Source organism: Rhinoderma darwinii, chromosome 3 (assembly GCF_050947455.1).
Source record: "Rhinoderma darwinii isolate aRhiDar2 chromosome 3, aRhiDar2.hap1, whole genome shotgun sequence".
NCBI lineage: Eukaryota > Metazoa > Chordata > Amphibia > Anura > Rhinodermatidae > Rhinoderma > Rhinoderma darwinii.
The window spans coordinates 372,758,035-372,778,266 of record NC_134689.1 but is presented as its reverse complement, the minus strand read 5'-3'; the positions used below and the strand labels follow the sequence as shown (position 1 = coordinate 372,778,266).

At 43.6% G+C, this 20,232-nt stretch overlaps 2 protein-coding genes across 5 annotated transcripts in view; one reads left to right on the top strand and one right to left on the bottom strand.

Moving 5' to 3' along the window:
- Positions 1-1,326: 1,326 nt before the first annotated feature.
- Positions 1,327-19,058, bottom strand: PGLS (6-phosphogluconolactonase). Of its 3 annotated transcripts, none has more exons than XM_075858712.1 (6): positions 18,970-19,058; positions 8,921-9,182; positions 4,196-4,303; positions 3,725-3,826; positions 2,751-2,891; positions 1,327-2,084 (listed from the first exon to the last, which is right to left on the bottom strand). In XM_075858712.1, the coding sequence occupies exons 2-6, from the start codon at positions 9,173-9,175 to the stop codon at positions 1,950-1,952; spliced, it is 741 nt and encodes a 246-aa protein (XP_075714827.1). In that variant the 5' UTR covers positions 9,176-9,182; positions 18,970-19,058; the 3' UTR covers positions 1,327-1,949. The 3 variants fall into 3 exon arrangements, with proteins under 3 accessions (XP_075714827.1, XP_075714824.1, XP_075714826.1); XM_075858709.1 differs by lacking the exon at positions 18,970-19,058 and adding an exon at positions 18,649-18,766; XM_075858711.1 differs by having other exon boundaries at positions 1,944-2,095; positions 18,970-19,051.
- The window catches only part of NXNL1 (nucleoredoxin like 1), a 29,583-nt gene continuing 27,739 nt past the window's right edge, over positions 18,389-20,232 (top strand). Inside the window, exon 1 of one of the 2 annotated variants that reach the window (XM_075858714.1) lies at positions 18,389-18,562. In XM_075858714.1, coding sequence (XP_075714829.1) covers positions 18,554-18,562 — 9 coding nt within the window. In that variant the 5' untranslated portion in view covers positions 18,389-18,553. Of the gene's footprint in view, positions 18,563-18,972; positions 19,185-20,232 lie in introns of those variants that run through there. The other variant, XM_075858715.1, reaches the window with a different exon arrangement.

Genomic DNA, 20,232 nt, shown 5'->3' with positions numbered 1-20,232 from the left:
CGTGGCCGTTTTGAAAAACAGCCGCGTAAAAAACAGCCGCGAAAAAGTGCAGGTCACTTCCTGGGACGTTTTTGGAGCCGTTTTTCATAGACTTTATAGAAAACCGCTCCAAAAACGGACGTGAAAAACGCCACAAAAATCGCGTGTGGCTTAAAAAAACGTCTGAAAATCAGGTGCGGTTTTCCCTTAAAAACAGCTTCGTATTTTCAGACATTTTTGAGTTTGCGTGTGAACATACCCTAAGTGTTATGGCTAATCCGCAAGAAATGCCATAAATGTCTGAATGATGCGGGTCCCTTGTGTTAAGAAGTCAAATAGCGTTTTTTTGCAGCGACTGTTTCAAAATTGCGGCAAAAAACACAACTTGACCTTGACGTGTGAGCACACCCTTAGGGCAGGTTCCCATGGGTCGAAATACGTTGCATAAAACTGCGCAGTGTATCGGACCTAGAACCCGCAGCACATTCTGTCCGAAAAAACTGCATCACGTTTTTTGGGCCTGAGATTTTCTAAATCTCATACATTTTGCTGCTACTGTAAGGTCTGTGGAATTTCCACACAGAATTCCGTTGCGGAAAATCTACAGCATTTACGCTGAGACAACACTGCCTAAGGCACCCTGCACAAAGCCGTGCCCATATTCACGGTCCGTGATTACGGGCACGGTTGGTCGCTGGCAGCGGCAGACAGCCACCCGCATATTCAGCCCGTGCTCCCCTACGAAGTAGGGAAGCACGGTCCGTAAAAAGCAAAAAAGATAGGATGTCTACTACATTTGGGGAGGCTTTCTACGGCCCGGACACCTTCCCGCAGGTGTCTGTGGTCAATATAAGTGAATTGGACCGTAATTGCGGAATGTAATTACGGATAAATTCTACGGTCGTGTGCATGGCGTGTATTACTTAATTGTTTATATTCTGCAGCCCCATGATGCCAGTATGATTCTCTGCCTAACCCAGACTAGACAACCCACGGGGAAGTGCATTGAGACTTTTATGAGGTGGGTACTCACAACCACATTTCTTTTTTTAAGGGTGGTTTGATCATTGGTAAGCAGGGTACAACCAGTACTGTTCTGGAGAGGATGGGTACATCAAAGCAGAGGCTCATACAATAATAGAGAAGGTACAGTATATCAAATTCCTCCTTTATTGTAATAAAGCCCCTGCACCCCACTTTCACAATGATTATTTAGTATTTAGGTGCACTTGTTACTATTTGGATGCCTCTGACATTTCAACGTATTAAGCAAAGGTTCAATATTTTTTTTGCCTCATATCTTCGACACATTCCGACAGTCACACACGGAGTAAATTACACTTCAGATCAGCGAGTTAACATTTTATTACTGTGCAGTCAGGTGACGCGCGCGGAATGTGCAAACCTTTTGGAAGCTGTGGCTCGTCTGACACAGAGGAGCAAATCCTAGCAGGAGGCAGATGTGAGAGGGGGACAGATATTCAAAGGGTACAGTGGGCAGAGTCAAGAATATGGAGGGTATGGATATGAAAGGCAGTTCTGCAAAGCTTCATGTTCTGACCAACTTGGTTCCTGCCTGTGGATTGGTCTGAGGTTCTGGCTACGGTTTTATGGGTTCCTCCCTACTTTCATAGTCATCTATCCTGGTCCTGATGCCAGTTCTATCCGTGGCGGAGGTGAACGAGTGTTTACATCCTTGGCTTTTGTTCCGGTTCTGTCTTTGGTCCAGAAAGTCACGGCACCCATGTGCATCTCTATCTTCAGAACAATCACTGTGTATAACTTGTTTTGGTTATGTGTCTCTTATCAGCCCATGGCTGAATTATCCTTGGCTTGACTGTGATCTGTAGCTCTGCTCTGTCCATCTCTCTGCTTCTGCCTGTGGCCCTGGTAGATCCAGGGATGAGGTGTGGGGAGCTCCGGACTCTGGTTCTGAACCGGCTCCGGATCCTGGCGTTCTTAAAGCAACATTACAGGACTGAATGTTTCTCTACAGGGCAAGTTAAATCCCGAGCAGCGGATTCATCGAGAAACCATAGCAGTTTACCGTTCACTGGGGAGACACGAGCAGCTGGCAATGGATCGGAATCCTCCTGTAGGATACGCTGGTAGACACATAATGCAAGGGTACAAACCAGTAGTACGGTAAGTAGCAATTTTACTAATGTATTACAAATTACAATATGCCAAAAATCATTATTAAACTTCAAGGGTATTCCCAAATTCATAAATCACCACCTATCCACACGATAGGTGATAATTTGATGATCACTGGGGGTCCCAGCGCTGGGACCCCATGGATTGTAAGAACAGAGGTGCTGAACCCCCAGATCCTCCTCACTGCACTTCCCGCAGTGAGGACAGCTTGAATGCACCCGCTGCTCCATACACTGTCTACAAGAATGACGGAAACAGTCGAGACATAGACATTGAAAGGAGCGGCAGTGCACATGCTCGACCATCATTCCATTCAATGTCCCCCTTACTGTGGTCGAGCAGTGAGGAGGATCTGGGGGGTTCGTGACCACCATTCTCACGATCAGTGGGACCCCCAGCGATCATAAAATGGTCAACTATGTATGATTTTTGGAATACCCCTTTAAATGTTATGGTTTATTTTACTTTACAAGAAAGTTTTGTAAAGGTGTTTCAGGGACAGTCCCTTGAAATATACCCAAAGGAATTACAAGATATAGTAATAATCATGTGCCTATGGGCACATGATTATTAATAAAAAATTTGTAGGATGAACTTGTTAACAACCAACTTACTTTCAAAACAGTAGTTTTGCCTTCTCCTGTGGCCACGAAGACGACTGTTTTAGCTGCATTGATCACTGGGAGTGTTAGAGTAACCCTCTCCGGAGGAGGCTTCGGGGAGTCACTAATAGGAGCCACAATCTTATCTGTCACCTGATGAGGAAGAGTCACATAAAAGGACATATAAACAGGAAAAGGTGGAAAAAAGAACAATTGGCACATATATCAATATTTCTAAAAAAACAAAAAAACACAATCCCTCCTTGTGATTAGTATTAAGTTCAGCCAGAAATGTTGTGTGTAATCTGCATAGTATAGGTATTTTCCCTTCAGTCTTTATCATGCTGTTTCGCTGAAACACGGAGATAGAAAAACTGCAGCTGCACCTCCCTCCTCCAGTCTGGTATTTACTATTTCGCTCTAGACAGATTTTTTTTTGGGGACTGAGTTTCTGAACATGTACAGAAAGCCTGCAGTTAGGGAAAGGGGGTCTGCAGGCTGCTGGAAGATAAGGAAATACCACTCCTCCCTAGAATACATTGCAAAGTTTCATATATTCACATTTAGTACGGATTTATGCGAAAAATGTTGTAATGACATGGACGCTTTAAACAGTATTTTTAGATTTAAAAACTTCCAGCATGTGATGGAGACATAAAATAAGTTTTCTTCGCTACCACACTGACGAGCATTGCGGCCTGTCATGTTTTAGCAGAGATGTCTTTGCATCTCCAGAGATTTCCGAGCGAATGTTGACAGGCATTGATGGACTTTAATGGGCCTATAATGAGCATGAACCTTCATTCTGGAGATAATAAGGGATGATCTTAGTTTATGAGTTCCAACAAACTGGAGACACATCATGAAAAATAAAATACATCACCGTTTGCTCATATTGACGTAATTGATATGACGTATGGTTCACTGATCGCATGGTAGGTAACAAGCTTGTATTAGGTCTCTAACATGTGAGTAGCAGGGCTTACCTCTAGGAGAGGATGTCCTGGGAAGAGTGAAGCCGTGTGTCCATCAGGGCCAATTCCTAAAATAAGCAGGTCAAAGTTCGGGAGGTCTTTCCCAGGGAAAATCTACGGAAAATGAACAAGAATCCAGATAAACAGCAGCAGCTGCAGAGGAAATACAGTAAAGTCCCATTTCCATGAAGCGGTTATTGCTCAGATCAGAACAAATATGAACGCTCCCAAAAATTCTGTTTAATAAAAAAAAAATGCTACAAATATAAAATATGTATATATATATTTTAAAAAAAAAGATGTTTTTAGGACTATTCCTGCTTGAATGCCTCTTTCCGAAGAGAATTAAAAAAACGTGAACAGAAGATATTTAACAATCAGGGTGACTGGTTGATGTACTTAAGCAGCCTTAGTACATAAGCAATATGCCCTCAAGGTATATAAGCGCCATTGAGAGACTGCAGTACAGCCCTGGGTCCTCACCTCTTGCACCTTCTTTTCGTAATCAGCAGCTGCATCTTCCACGGTCAATGATGGATCGATGACGATAAATTGAGATTCTGACAAGAGGCCAAGAGGAACAAGCTGACGCTGTGATAAAAAGTGAGAGAGTGTATGGATAATAATTGTGCAGCGTATAGAGAAGAACCTAAGAAGCCACCACGGTCTCCATATTTTGGGACTTGTTGGAGATATGGTGTCTCCATTGTGGTTTTAACACAGGACATACAACAAGACCTCAGTGACCATAAGAGGGGGTTTGTGGCCTGAGGAGCCATTTGACCATGGTTATGTGGTTGCATTCTCTGAAACTACATTTTCCAACCCACGCCTGACACTTGGTGACTTTGATGTGGCTTCCTATATGGAATACACTCTTGATTCTTGAGATTTTTGGAGAAATTAATGTGTACGGCAATAAAGAAGCAGTTAGTAGCTGTGTGGCTATATATATGCAAGATGTTATTGACCTCCAAGGTGTCTTCTTACATACTCCATTTATTGTAGGAACGTTACACAACACTCCAGCTCACCCCAGCCCAGAAGCGTAACAAATCTCCTGGGCCCCAATGCAAAATCTTTAACAGGGCCCTCCACCTATACCATGTGCTACTTATAATACCGATGTGTTCTTATGCGGCAGAGGGGACACTGGCCTCCTTAGACACCAGGAGCGACTGGAAACTCTGCACCCCTTAAAGCTGCTCCAAGCCCGAGATGCTGCAGAAGTTTTTAATAAAAGGCAGAGGGAGCTTCTAGTCACTCAGTTCAAGGTAACGGATATGAAGTTCCCCTTTTCCTTCATAAAGAGTTAACAGCTTCATAACAGAAGCTGGAGTGTTTATTATAAAAATAGATTGTACTGTTACAACTGCTGCAGAACCTCTTTTGGACTAGGAAAGGGGATCATTATGTCCATAATTCCACAATCATTCAGTGATTGACATGAAGCACCGTCATACTCTTCTCAAGGAAGCTCTGCAGCAGGTGGAGTATGTATTAAAATGTGACGTAGAGTGCCCTATCTGCTGAAGAACATCTTTGTGAAGAGAAAGGGGGAAATGTCAATCGCTGCAATATACAATAAAAAAAAAAATGATTTACTATTATGGAACCTACCTTTGTCTCAGCTGCAACAGCGCATCGTTAAGAGCTTGCCCACACGTAACTGAAAAAACGCAGCAATTCAGTCCACTTTCCGCAGCAGGAATTGACATGCTGCGGTCCAAAAAGAAACACACACCGCAGGTGAATTTCTGCTCGGAATACTTACGCAGCGTGTGGATGAGATTTGTCGAATCTCACCCTGCTACTGTATTCCACTGCGTATTTTCCATTTGCAATTCCGGACGGAAAATACGCAGCGATTCCACCATTTGTGGACGAGCCCTAAGAAGGAAAAAAGAAAAAAAAAAAAGGGTCTTCTTGTCAATGAATAAAAAAAGCTTGCAGTGATTGACATTGAGTTCTCTTCTTTTTTCTGTTCTCAAAGATATTCTGCAGCAGCTGGGGCAGACCTTATAATGCCCACCCCAGCTTCTGCAGGACTTGTCTGAGAAAAGGAAGAAGGAGCTCAGTCAATCACTGGAAACATTCTCTGAATCATTGACATGAAGCTCTCCTTTCCTTACTTCTGCAGAACCTGTTTGAGAGGCTCTGTCACCACATTATAAGTGCCCTATCTCCTACATAAGTAGATGGGCGCTGTAATGTAGGTGACAGCAGTGCTTTTTATTTAGAAAAACAATCTTTTTACCCCTTTATGAGCGATTTTAGCTTTATGCTAATTAGTTTCTTAATGCCCAAGTGGGCGTTATACAGAGGAGTGTATGACGCTGACCAATCAGTGAACAATCAGCGTCATGCACTTCTCTCCATTCATTTACTCACCGCATAGTGACACTGCGTTGTTCGCTATTTGCAGTCTTATACTGACATATTAACATCACTGAAGTGTCTTGACAGTGAATAGACATTCCTTCCAGCCAGGACGGGATGCCTATTCACAATCCCGACACTTCGATAACGTTTCTGGGGTACTTACAGCAGAGCAAGCGTAATCTCGCGAGATCACTCGGTAAATGACAGGTTACAGCGAGATTACGGTCAGCGTCATACACTCCTCTTTACAACGCCCACTTGGTCTAAAGTAAAAACACGCCCAGTTGGGCATTAAGAAACTAATTAGCATAAATCTAAAATTGCTCATAACATGGTAAAAATAGATCGTTTTTCTAAATAAAAAACACTGCTGTCACCTACATTACAGTGCAGATCTCCTTATGTAGGAGATAGGCCACTTATAATGTGGTGACAGAGCCTCTTTAACGTCTATTGAGATACTGCCACGATGCTCCCCCTTTCTCATCTCAAAGAGGCTATACAACAGCCATGACAAACACATTCTAGCCATTGCCAAACTTCTTAAAGGGGAAACTTCAGATCAGTCACTGCTAATTCAACACCATGTACATAAGGGGGTCACCTTAAGGAGTGCACATGTTAAACCCTCACTCATCGAACACAAATAACCACACAGCAACAATATTATGGCAAATAAATTTGTGGCACTAGCCACTCTTCATTTAAAACACATTATACAGCTCAGTTGGGTGAACCCGACCAATTGCGGCACCTCACGTGATGGGCCGGGGCCCGCCTGCCCCGGCCCTACCAAGGACTAGGAGCCAGGGGTGCACGCGCACCTCCACTGGCTCCCCCTGAGCAACTGCTGGCTACCATGACCAACCTTCGTAGTTGCCCAAGTCCGTCCGAACCGGGGACCAGCCGTGTAGCTTGTGTCCCGAACCGGGGACCAGCCGTGTAGCTTGTGTCCCGAACCGGGGACTAGCCGTGTAGCTTGTGTCCCCCCACAGATGAGAAACCCTGCCGTGTAGCTCGTGGTTATGTCGCCGTGGCCCATAGCTACCGACTCCATGCGTGTGAAGTGCCGCAATCCCGCCTTACAACACAGAACATTACAACAAAACTTATAAGGTGGGTGAGGCTTGCTTTTCCCTGTAAACAGAAACAAAATTAGCCTGCTCTCCTTCACATTACCTGCCTTAAAGCCCCCTACACTAATCCCCTTACCCAATTAACTTTATTCACTCCCTAATTTCCTTACCCAATTGCCTTACGCCTACCTTCAGGTCTAACCATCCCCTATTGTTTCTTTACCTCTCCCTTAGACTACCTGACACCGCAAGCCATGTGGCCAGCTCCATTTTGGACAAAGCAAAAAAAACAAAACCCTTAAGCTGCATTATCCCTATTCCTAGCAAACTACCTAAGGTTCCCCACTACAACCCTTTTCTTCCTGGGGGCCACATGGCCCTCCTTATGGTTCCTTATGGGCATTTTGCCCATTTGTCACTCTTAATTTTTTTAATCTTATGCAGAAAAATGAACACTAGATCACTACAGAATGGACTGAACGACAGTGCTGGGGTTTACATTTGAGATACAGAGAACCTAGGAATGAAGAACAATGTCCACTGAATGTTCTACTTTGGACAGCACTTTCACAGGATAACGCGGTTATGCAACAGGTCAGGACTCTGCTTGTGATAGCGTCCATGTACCGTGAATGCCACTTCTTTCTTGTGTAACTTCCCTAATAACAGCGCAACGTATCCTTGTTTGTGAAAGATTTGACTTGTGAGATCCGGTTACTGTATGAGGACAGTAATACAACGGCCGGAGGTCTGACATTTGAAGGAGAAGTGTCAAATTATTAAACAGAACTGTTTGTTGTCTGGTTCAGTTAATACTTACATTCCCCATAAACTAACAATTCTAGATCATCTTTTTTTAGAACTCTGCATTGCGCCGATTCTCTATTATTCCTCTTGGAAATGTATGAATAAATTGACAATTGGGTGTTAACATTCCCCTGGTCAATGCAGTGTGTCCCTACACAGTCTGACACAATTGGCAGTGTCCGATTGAGTAGAGGCACACCGTATTGATGAAGGGAACGGTAACATCCAGTTGGAAATGTATGAATAAATTGACAAAAGGAATAATAGAGGAGCGGCACAATGTAGAGTTCTAAGAAAAGATGCTCCAGAATAGTCATTTTATGGGGAATGCAAGTATTTATTAAAACAGACCTGTCAGGAGCGTTAAAGGGGTTGTCCAGTGACAAAAAAAATTGATGGCCTATGCTCAGTAGAGGCCATCAATATCTGATCGATGGGCTTCTGACTCTTGGCACCCCCCGGCTCGTGCGACACACCCCCTTTGAAACAGCTGATCGGCGAGGGTGCCGAGAGTCGGACCCCTACCAATCAGATATTGATGGCCTATCCAGAAGATATTTTAACATATGGAGGGCCCCTAACCGCTTTGTTTGCCACTGGTGCTCAGGACACAAGTCTCTCTGATAAGAATCGTGAGACTTCACCGGTGGCATCTAATTAACACACATCCATAGGGTGTTGGCAAGACAACCTAAATCTCCATAGCTCTCGGAATACCATATGTATCTGGTTGCTGAGGAAAACTATTGTTTTATCCCAAAGGACACCAGAGATGCCTAGCAACTTTCAGTGATCCTAGCTCCATAGGGATTAAACTAAACATTCGGTTGAGCTTACCAAATGTAAATGGGGAATCGGGAATGTTACGTTGTGTGCATGGTCAGCTTTACATTGACGGCTACACGTTACAAATTCTTCTCATCAAAGTAAAAGTCCAACACACCTTGTATTCGCCGTATGTGCTCTCAGGATCAGAGAACGGGACCAGCCTCTCGTCACACATGGCCACTTTCCATCTCTCTGTATTGAGGCCTGCAGTCTTAGGCAATTCACGGCTCAGAAGCTGCACCAGGCTCCCACCAGACAATCCAAGCCGAAAGTTATCTACACCTCTGGACTCATGGACCAGTAGCTGCGAAAGGGAAAGGGCAAGCTCTGCTGGCGAAGGGAACACACGGATCTGACGACTGGAGGACATCACAAATCTGGAAGGACACAAACAGCAGATTATATACCTGTTTTAAAGGGCTGTTCAGGTCACATTTCATGATAATGTCAAAGGTGCGGTAAAAAACAATGTTTGCTGAATACTATTATTGCTCTTCATTTTTACACCCATTATGCCTCAAGGTGGGGTGCGGAGTTCCCATTCACATCACGTTTCGGCCTACATTTAATGTATACGCTGGGAAAAGCTGCTGATGCATCCGTTAAACGTAGTCTGTGAAGAATACCTGAACAGTGGCATCCGTCACCCATAGACTATTGCGGCATCCGTTTAACGTATATGTCATGAAAAGCTATTGAGAAGCTCATGACATTTCCATGCAACAGATACCTGTGACGTATGCCATAGATACATACATACTGTATGGCATATGTCACCCATAGGTTCAAATGTTAAAAAACATGTAAAGCGTGCAATATAAATTTTTTGCGCGTGATCCCATTGTTTGAAATAGCTTAGTCTACTGACTGCTGTATACCAGACCAACAGAGGCCAAAAGGATAAGCTGAGTGTGTACGTCGGGAGCGCTCCTGAGGTACACGATAAACGCAGGGCCAAAACGTGATGTGAACACGGCCTTACTATGGAAAATAGCTTTTTCCTGTGCGCAATGTCGCCCCCTGGTGAGTACAGTGCTTTGTATGGGCTATCAAAGGGGCAGTGCAGGAAGAGGAAAAAACTGGTTGTCATTTTCCAAGTTAAAATATGTAGCTGTTGGCATGGAAAAATTAAAATCTTTGCTATGCCAGCAATTAACACTATAATAACTTTGGCGGGAATGTGTATCTGAATGGGTGACCTGCGACATACATAGGTTAACAGAATGGATTATATTCATGAACAATTGTTTGTATTGGGAGAACTATTTTACTTTGCATTGCCCACGTGTGTGTTTGTATATATATATATATATATATACACACATATATAAAACTACAATAACCATTATGACTGAAAAGTCACGTTTCTGTTGATCAGAACAAATTGATTTAGCACCATATACAAAAGGACTATCAATAGCAGCCTATCAATAATGATAATGTTTAGGTCTATAGACGCCTTAAAGTAATTTTTTAGTCTGACTGAATTTATTCTCTGGCCCTTATTTATTAGCCCAATAGTATCCTTCTCTCTGGAGGAGCCCAAATGTCTGTGCATTATAAAGAGAGCCCATTGATTTTCAATTTGGAACGGTGTAATGCTTCATTTCCCCTGCAGTGGCGCTGCAGGCAAACAGAACACTTCCACCGTTCCTCCACAGATTACAGCTGATCGCTTTGATCTGTTTATGGCCGGGGAATCTTAAAGTGATTGTCCCATACTAAAATATTACATGACATGTTAGATCTCTGAAAAACGTTTCAATTGTAATGATTTAAAAAAAAAAATGCTCCTGAGTTTACAGAAAGTTGTTACACACTTGCTATAGCGCCCCTTGGTGTTGATTCCTTCTTGAAACATTCATCCAGCTGCCATAACAAGTGCGTAACAGCAATATTTAGACACAGAATTTTTTTAAATTTTTTTTTTTAAATGATTCCAATTTTAAAATTGTTCTGTATTGTGAGATCAAGACAGGCAAATGTAATATAATAGTTTGCGCAAATTTTTTTTTTTCATTATTATATCAGAGATGGATAAACACACCACTGAAGAGTAAAGATGAAGCGTTCTGTTTTTCCAGTACATTAACACGCTGCTAGATTCCTTTCCATACAGAGCATAAAAGTTTTCCTAATCTACTCAGCCCTCTACATCCCAAAGAAAACTATGACACAGCGCAGAAGTATTACCGCTGTTAACCCCCGGAATCCTAACACTGTATATCTACTCTAGCTTTATTATTGATGGGGTTTAAATATATGCAGCAAAACATTGAGTATTTTTACAAATTTAACAATTCTATAGGTGGCCATACACCTTCGGCCGACAGCTATACTTCCCAACCTCCCTATACACATGCAGTCGAGCGTGCGTGTGTCCTCAATGGGGAGCGGGGAATAAGCCGCTGCCGGACACCTCTGACGGCAGTTAATCTCCCTTTTTATTGTTATAAGTATAAATAACATTATCACAAATACATACATTATTATATTTCTAATTCAAACCCCAAAAAAGGCTGATTATCCTTGAGAACGTGGCACTTTAAGGCCGGGTTCACATGTAGCGTAAATCCGCAGCATAATACGGTAGCAGCAGAGTGGATGAGAGTTAAACAAATTGACCTGCGGTGCGTTTTTTTAATCCGCAGCATGTCAATTGTATTTGCGTAAATCGCTGCCTTTTTGTTGCGGGTTTTCCCCATTGAATTCAATGGGGAGGTAAAACCCGCAACAAACAGCAGATGTTGCAAATTTTGCGGCGGAAAAGTTGCAATTCTGCCGCAAAAGACGCAACTTTTTTATTGACTCTATATAAAACATCTCCGAAAACGGCCGTAAAAAACGGCGCAAAAGTCGCGAGTGGCTTAAAAAACGTCTGAAAATCAGGAGCCGTTTTCCCTTGAAAACCGCTCCGTATTTTCAGACGTTTTTGAGTTTGTGTGTGAACATACCCTAAGGGCTTATTTAGACGAACGTGTAATACGTCCGTGCAACGCGCATGATTTTCACGCGCCTCACACGGACCTATGTTAGCCTATGGGGCCGTGCAGAATGTCCGTGATTTTTACGCAGCGTGAGTCCGCTGTGTAAAACCCACGACATGTCCTATACTTGTGCGTTGTTCGCGCATCACGCACCCATTGAAGTCAATGGGTGCGTGAAAATCACGCGCAGCACACGGAAGCACTTCCGTGTGACGCGCGTGATTCGCGCAACAGCAGTTAAAAGTATGAATGAAAACAGAAAAGCACCACGTGCTTTTCTGTTTACAAACATACAGAGTGTCATAATGATGGCGGCTGCGCGAATATCACGCAGCCACGCATCATACGGGGCTGACACACGGAGCTGTTAAGTACCTTTTGCGTGCGCGCACACAATCGTGTAAATCCAGCCTAAGACTGATTGTTGTCCAGAGCGACCTATGCCAGATCTCTGCTTGCTGTGAGTGACTGGAAACATTGTTGTTTAAATTTGCAGGCTGGAAACATATCCTGACCTGGCCCTAAACACAAAGTTGCAGTTTGATGTTTACAATGTATCAGTGTATGGTAAGGCTATGTTCCTACCACATTTGTGGTGCGTGCGCACCGTATACATGCCAGGAATGCTCCTGACGTGTACCCTGAACATGTCCATAGCCTATAATGCACCCAATGTCTGCCAAAAGAGTGTCCTTTCGGCATGTGTTTGGGAAGTATGCATCAACAGTTGTATACATCAGGGCTACATGTTCAACGCATACAACTACAGCAAGCAGAGATCTAGAAATTAATTGGGAAATGGAACGCAAAGTATAATGCAGACCTTTCCATTATAAAATTAAGCTTTATTTATATAAAAAGCAGACAACCTATGTAATGATCATTGTTATTTATCATTTCATATGGATCCATACCTGTAGCTTAGTAAAAATACTCAAACTCACAAGAAATGCATCCAATTATATCCAGACTATACCAGTCTCTGCCCTCTCCCTGCCAGGAATATACGTTCTCATGAGGTTTACGGTTGATACCTCGGCTGCTTCTGTGGTCATGAGGGATCTACAGCGGTATTTTTCCAACCAGTGCATACTGCAGGGTCGGCGGAGAGGGGGTGGGGGGGTTGTATTTATATTCCTGGAATAAATGATTAAATCCACAATACTTTTCATACTGAGGATGTTCACAATCATTCACATTCACTGGGCCTTATGTATGGAAAAGCAACCAATCAGAGATCACTTTTCATTTTTCCAGCGTAGTTTAGAAGATAAAAGCTGAACCCTGATTGGTTGCTATGGGTAGTAAGGACATTTTATTCCCACAGAGACAATTATGATACACTAGTCCTCGAGAGAGAGATTATTCACAGGCCCAACCTAATTATAGCTGGCTCCAGAGCGGTCCTTGTCCTTAGAGACTGTCAATGGTTGTCTCACCACAAGCGGTGTCTTATCACAGACATCTGCTTTCATATAGAAGCTGCCCCACCAGAAATGTAAAATGGCATCCATGAACTGTAAGGCTGGATTCACACGAGCACATTACATCCGTAATGGACGGAACATATTTCGACCACTAATCCCGGACCGAAAACACGGCAGGGAGCCGGGCTCCTAGCATCATAGTTATGTACGACGCTAGGAGTCCCTGCCTCGCTGCAGGACAACTGTCCCGTACTGTAATCATGTTTTCAGTGCGTGACAGTAGTTCCACGGAGAGGCCGGGACTCCTAGCATCGTACATAACTGTGATGCTAGGAGCCCGGCTCCCTGCAGTGTGTTCGGTTCCGGAATAGTGGCCGAGATACGTTCCATCCATTATGGACATAATGTGCTCGTGTGAATCCAGCCTAATACATAAACGACGCCACTGCGGCTCTCCGTTCTGACTTAGTCGGAGGTCCTGAGTGGGGAACGTCTTTATGCCCTAACCAGATATTTAGACAGGGGTTTAGTATCCCAAATTCCAGGACCCCTGTGAGACATGGAGGGGGGGGGGGGTAGTAAGATACTCAGGATAATAGGGTTTTTCTGTCCAATTAAAACTTTGCTCAATAACGAAGTTAAACAGCCCAAACACATGCCAAAAGGACAATGTAATTCAAGCTTTAAGAGATCGTTTCACCACAGACAATCGCTTTCATAGAGCAGCTGCTGCAGGCCGGCTCCTGACACCATGGCAAATGGCCTATTTAGCTGGGGGAGGTTGCTGCTAATTTTCCCCCGACTGACCACCCACGTCTTACAGAACCTCTCCCTGTTCGGCTCATAGATGAGGTTCCCACTTTATTATTACATGCGCTAATTACTGTATAATAAAAAAGTACTTCAACTTTCTAATATACTTTGGGGGAGGGGGGGGGGGATTATAAACTTTTCTGCAAGAGTCTTCTGGCATGGAAAAGTCACAAACGCTGCTTTCACCATTTTCGAATGAAACTTATTAAAAAAACGGCAGGACTACTCATGGGCCAACAAATTTATTCGAATTTAAAACCAGGAACTGGCAGATCAGCCGGCAAGTAACAAGTAGCCAACGTAGCTTTTATTCTGCGGCCAGGGACGTTAATTTATTCACCTCATCACTCTGCTTCTCCCCCCTCGATCTCCTCAGGCTCCTACATCAGGCTGTGGCGAACACAAGGGCCATACGCCGGGCAGCATCTATATGTGACGCAGCACACAACATCCTGACGCTGGATATTGTGAGCTGCGTGGCCGTTTTTCGCGCATCACGCACCCATTGAAGTCAATGGGTGCGTGAAAATCGCGCACGGCACACGGAAGCACTTCCGTGTTTCGCGCGTGATTCACGCAACAGTAGATAAAGAAATGAAGGAAAAAATAAAAGCACTTCCTTAATTTATTTTTCTAAACAGCAAAACCGCGTGTCATAAGGATGGCCTATGCGTGAAAATCACGCAGCCACGCACCATTCACTGATGACACACGGAACTGCAACGCGCGCAAGACACAACAATTTTTGCGCGCGCAAAACGCACACGCTCATGTGAATCCTGGGTAAGGGTATGTTCACACACAGAGTCAAAAACAAGGGAAAACAGCTCCTAATTTTCAGACGTTTTTTGTGCCACTCGCGAGCTTCGCTTTTTTTTTTACGGCCGTTTTTGGAGATTTTTTCAATAGAGTCTATAAAAAACAGCTCCAAAAACATCCCAAGAAGTGTCCTGCACTTCTTTTTCACGGCCGTTTTTTTACGCGGCCGTTTTGAAGAACGGCCAGCGTAAATAAACGGCCCATCGGAACAGAACGCCGTTTTTCCCATTGAAATCAATGGGCAGATGTTTGGAGACGTTCTGCCTCCGATCTTTCGGCCGTTTACGGCCCGAAAAACGGGCGAAAATGGGCCGTGTGAACATACCCGAACAGAGCAGAAAGGGGAGACACCAACTACTGCCCTAACCTCTCATATACTAATATATAGCCAGTACTATAGTTTGGGTACATTACAGGTACAGCGTGGAGTACCATGAGATAAAGCTATGTCCTTACAATCAGACGACGCACAGATGTTCTCCATACAGGGTCAGTAAGCAGCTTCCTAGGTAACCGCAATAGTATCGTGACAAATTCAGCATCTCCGCCGCAGAGAGACAAAAAAACAGGTCTCAACTTTACACTTGTTATGACTGACAAAGTCTTCCCGCTGTGGGATTATAGTCCCAGGGGCAAAGCGGTTTTAAGGAATAATAGAAATAATGCATTTACTAAGGTGACAACATCTTACAATGCTATAGCATACAAAGAAATAAAAAAAGACTAAAAGACCGAAAATGGGTAATTTGATCATATATCGATCTATGGTCCCCAGGGTTAAGAGAAGCCAGACCTGCAGCGATCAGCTGAAGTGGAGGTGACAAATGTTAGATCATGGGTGTCCGACTGCTGGAACCCTCGCGGATTGTTAGGGTAGTGGACCCCCTCACCAGGATGGCCACAGTGAGGTGTCGTATGGACTGATGGCCAAGCATGCGTGCTAATGCTCCATACAACCCTATGGAAACCAGCCCAGTGATACGAGGGGGTTTCCACACTCGGACTCGTTCCGCCCTAACATTTATAATGACCCATCCTGGTAAGTGATAGAATCTAATTGGTGGGAAAACCCCTATAACCCGTCCCTGAGGCATGCTGTACATGTATGGCACAGGTGGGAGGTAGTTACGGCACCGTGATGGCATGGGTACAGAAGCTGGCTGAAAACAGAGGAATACAACCCGCACATCATAGAATTTATAGCAGTGGCGAGACTTTGTAAAAAGCATCTACGTGCAAACAACGACATTTAATGATTGACATTATTCTAAACACACAATTCTATTTAACATTCTATTCTCGTTGCATGACATAGTTCAGTAGTCACCAACCCGTGGCCCTGCAGCGGATACGACACTACAACTCCTATCATGCCCTGACACAGCTGAACCCGTAGAAGGGCGCACTAGGAGTTGTGACTGGAGACCACTGTTATAGATTTTAGGGACTTCACTCAGGGAACAAGTAGATACTAACATGCCAGTATATACACCTTAAATATGTGACCCTGTAGCTGTAGAGGGCCACAGGTTTATACAATGCCAGTATAATTCAATTATGAACCATCTCTGCCAGTGGTCTCCAACCTGTAGTTGTTGTGAAGCTACAGCTCCAAGCATTTGTCAGGGCATGCTAGGAGTTGTAGTTTCCCACCAGCTCGAGAGCCACACATTGAAGGTATATACATGTCCTCTGAAACCGTGTCAGCTGTAGAAGAACTACAAGTCCCAGCCAAAACAGTTCATCCAAGGCTTGCGGAGGCGAAGAGCCCTGCCCAGCCTTTTCATGGTTACCTAAACACACAAAACCGTCCCCCTGGCACTAAATGCACCTAACCTTGAATCAATAAACGTGACAGAAGATATAGAAATCAGCACAGGCAAAATAAAAATAAATAAAAATGGAGCAGTGGCCCAAAGCAAGCAGATTTCAGCTCTCGTTTTAAAGGTTGCCATGGGAAACTGCTCATCTTAAGGCTCTACCGGGGTTTCTGCCACTTTTGACGGCAATAGTAGTACAACATGCAGTGCTATTCTTGCCGTCAAAACTAGAAAATCTCAATGGAACCCAAAATTGGTAAATTGCACACACCGTCATCGTTTGGATCCATCACAGCATCATGGAGCCCATTATGCCAGTGTGAACAGAGCCTTAAAGAGGCTCTGTCACCACATTATAAGTGCCCTATCTTGTACATGAGGTGATCGGTGCTGTAATGTAGATTACGGCAGTGTTTTCTTTATTTAGAAAAACAATCATTTTTGACGGAGTTATGACCTATATTGGCTTTATGCTAATGAGTTTCTTAATGGACAAATGGGCGTGTTTTACTATATGACCAAGTGGGCGTTGTGGAGAGAAGTGTATGACGCTGACCAATCAGTGACCAATCAGCGTCATACACTTCTCTCCATTCATTTACACAGCACATAGTAATCTTAACTAGATCACTATATGCAGCCGCATAAACACACACTAACGTTACTCAAGTGTCCTGACAGTGAATATACATTACCTCCAGCCAGGACGTGATGTCTATACAGAATCCTGCTACTTCTGTAGCGTCTGTGTGATATTTACAGCAAGGGAAGCGTAATCTCGCGAGATTACGATGTAACCTGTCATTTAAAACTAGATTATGCTTCCCTTGCTGTAAATATCACACAGACGCTACAGAAGTATCAGGATTCTGAATAGACATCACGTCCTGGCTGGAGGTAATGTATATTCACTGTCAGGACACTTGAGTAGCGCGCGTGTGTGTGCACATAGCGATATAGCTATATCGCTATCTGCAGTGTAAATGAATGGAGAGAAGTGTATGACGCTGATTGGTCACTGATTGGTCAGCGTCATACACTTCTCTCCACAACGCCCACTTGGTCATATAGTAAAACACGCCCAGTTGTCTCTTAAGAAACTCATTAGCATAAAGCTAAAATAGGTCATAACTCCATCAAAAATGATAGTTTTTCTAAATAAAAAACACTGCTGTAATCTACATTACAGCGCCGATCACATCATGTACAAGATAGGCCACTTACAATGTGGTGACAGAGGCTTAAGATGAGTCTAACAAAAAAAAGAATAAAAGTTACAAATATACCTAGAAATTATTATATCAAATGAAGAAAATAGCAATAGTGGTAAGTTCTACATTTAGAAGTGAACTCATCAGTCGATAGACGGACATAAAGGCAGAGAGCTATGAGACAAACATCTACTTTTTATTATACAATACAACCGTACAACTAAACTAACTGATAACAGAGAAAAACAAACATAAAGATACAAAGTGAAAAACAAAAACAACTCTTTTCAACAATTGAAACATTTCCCTAAACTACACAGAGCATTTCAGTCTGGATCAGTAAAGTTGCAGATGAGATGATACTTTTTTATTATAAAATACAACTATAAATCTAAACTAACTGATAACAGAGACAAACAACCCAGATACACATTGAACTCTGTTCAAACAACATCTACATTTCTGAGAACTCTCCATCTACAAACTCTGGGGCACATGCACCAATATAGTTGTACATGATACCCTCATGAATGGCGCCGTATATTGGAGCAGCCACTCCTACTCAGCGTAAATGGCACTCGCCATGCTGTTGACTATGTGCCAGCGAAGTGTCGATAATGCCAACCATGTTTACCACTTAAAGAGAAACTGGCAAAGCAGCCAAGCGCCATATGCAACAGGTTAGTATAGAAAAGAGGGCAAAGATGGGATGAATTTCATGATGGCAGCTAGTATCCGATCAACAATGACAGAGCCCACCACTTACCCATTGATGCATGTGCCCCTTTATCAGCACAAAAGGGCACCAGCTATTGTTGAACTACAAGTCCCAGCAAGAAATGCTGCAACTGCTAGTTCCACAGCAGCTGGGTCTTGCTTTGCACCTGTTCCACAGATCTAGCCTGAGAAGCCCAGGTAAGAACAATGCACAGCGCGGCAGCAACAGCAGCATGACCCACACCCACACACACTGTCATATGCATTGACGCTTAGCAGGCATTCTGTCGCAGCATACATTATGTCGCAGCGTTGTCACACAGCAGCATCCACCTTCACACTAAGAGCAGAGGAATAATGAATACTGTACCGAGCGCACACTGAGCTGCACAATGACAAGAGTAAGAAAAAAAAGAGAAGGGAACTGGCAGGTGAGAGGGCGGAAGTGACGTCATCCAACTCTACCTGAGAGGCTTCAGTAAGGGCGGAAGTGACGAAGTGACAAACCACTCACTCAGCAGGGACAGCTTGACGTTACTGGGCTCTTCCGGATATGATGTCAAGTAAGGGCGGACGTTTTTTTTTGTAAGTACTAGCAAGTATTGGCAAATCAGAGCAACCTAAGCAGTAGAATGTTAGAAATGGCATGAAAGCCGAGATAAACTTCTGTAGAAATTAGCTAATGGTTACACACTTCATGTCAAGCCAGGAAGTAAAAGTATTGCGAAATTTTATTTGATTCAGTCTAGGATTAAAGACACAGTATACTTCCTTTTTTGTTTCATGATATAATGTGCATTAATAATTAAACGGTTACTTAATATATGCATTTTAGACGTGTGCATCCATGTATGTGGTGGGTGTGCTTATGTGTGCGCCCATGTATGAGTCGTGCGTGCGTTCATGTATGTGGTGAGAGTACATGTGTGTGTCTGTATGTGGTGAGTATGCATGCGTTCATGTATGTGGTGAGAGTACATATGTGTGTGTCTGTATGTGGTATGTGTGCGTCTATGTATATGGTGAGAGTACACGTGTGCGTCTGGTGGGTGTGCGTTCACGTATGTGGTGAGAGTACATGTGTGTGCATCTATGTATGTGGTGAGAGTACATATGTGTGTGTCTGTATGTGGTATGTGTGCGTCTATGTATATGGTGAGAGTACACGTGTGCGTCTGGTGGGTGTGCGTTCACGTATGTGGTGAGAGTACATGTGTGTGCATCTATGTATGTGGTGAGAGTACATATGTGTGTGTCTGTATGTGGTATGTGTGCGTCTATGTATATGGTGAGAGTACACGTGTGCGTCTGGTGGGTGTGCGTTCACGTATGTGGTGAGAGTACATGTGTGTGCATCTATGTATGTGGTGAGAGTACATATGTGTGTGTCTGTATGTGGTATGTGTGCGTCTATGTATATGGTGAGAGTACACGTGTGCGTCTGGTGGGTGTGCGTTCACGTATGTGGTGAGAGTACATGTGTGTGCATCTATGTATGTGGTGAGAGTACATATGTGTGTGTCTATGTATATGGTGAGAGTACACGTGTGCGTCTGGTGGGTGTGCGTTCACGTATGTGGTGAGAGTACATGTGTGTGCATCTATGTATGTGGTGAGAGTACATATGTGTGCG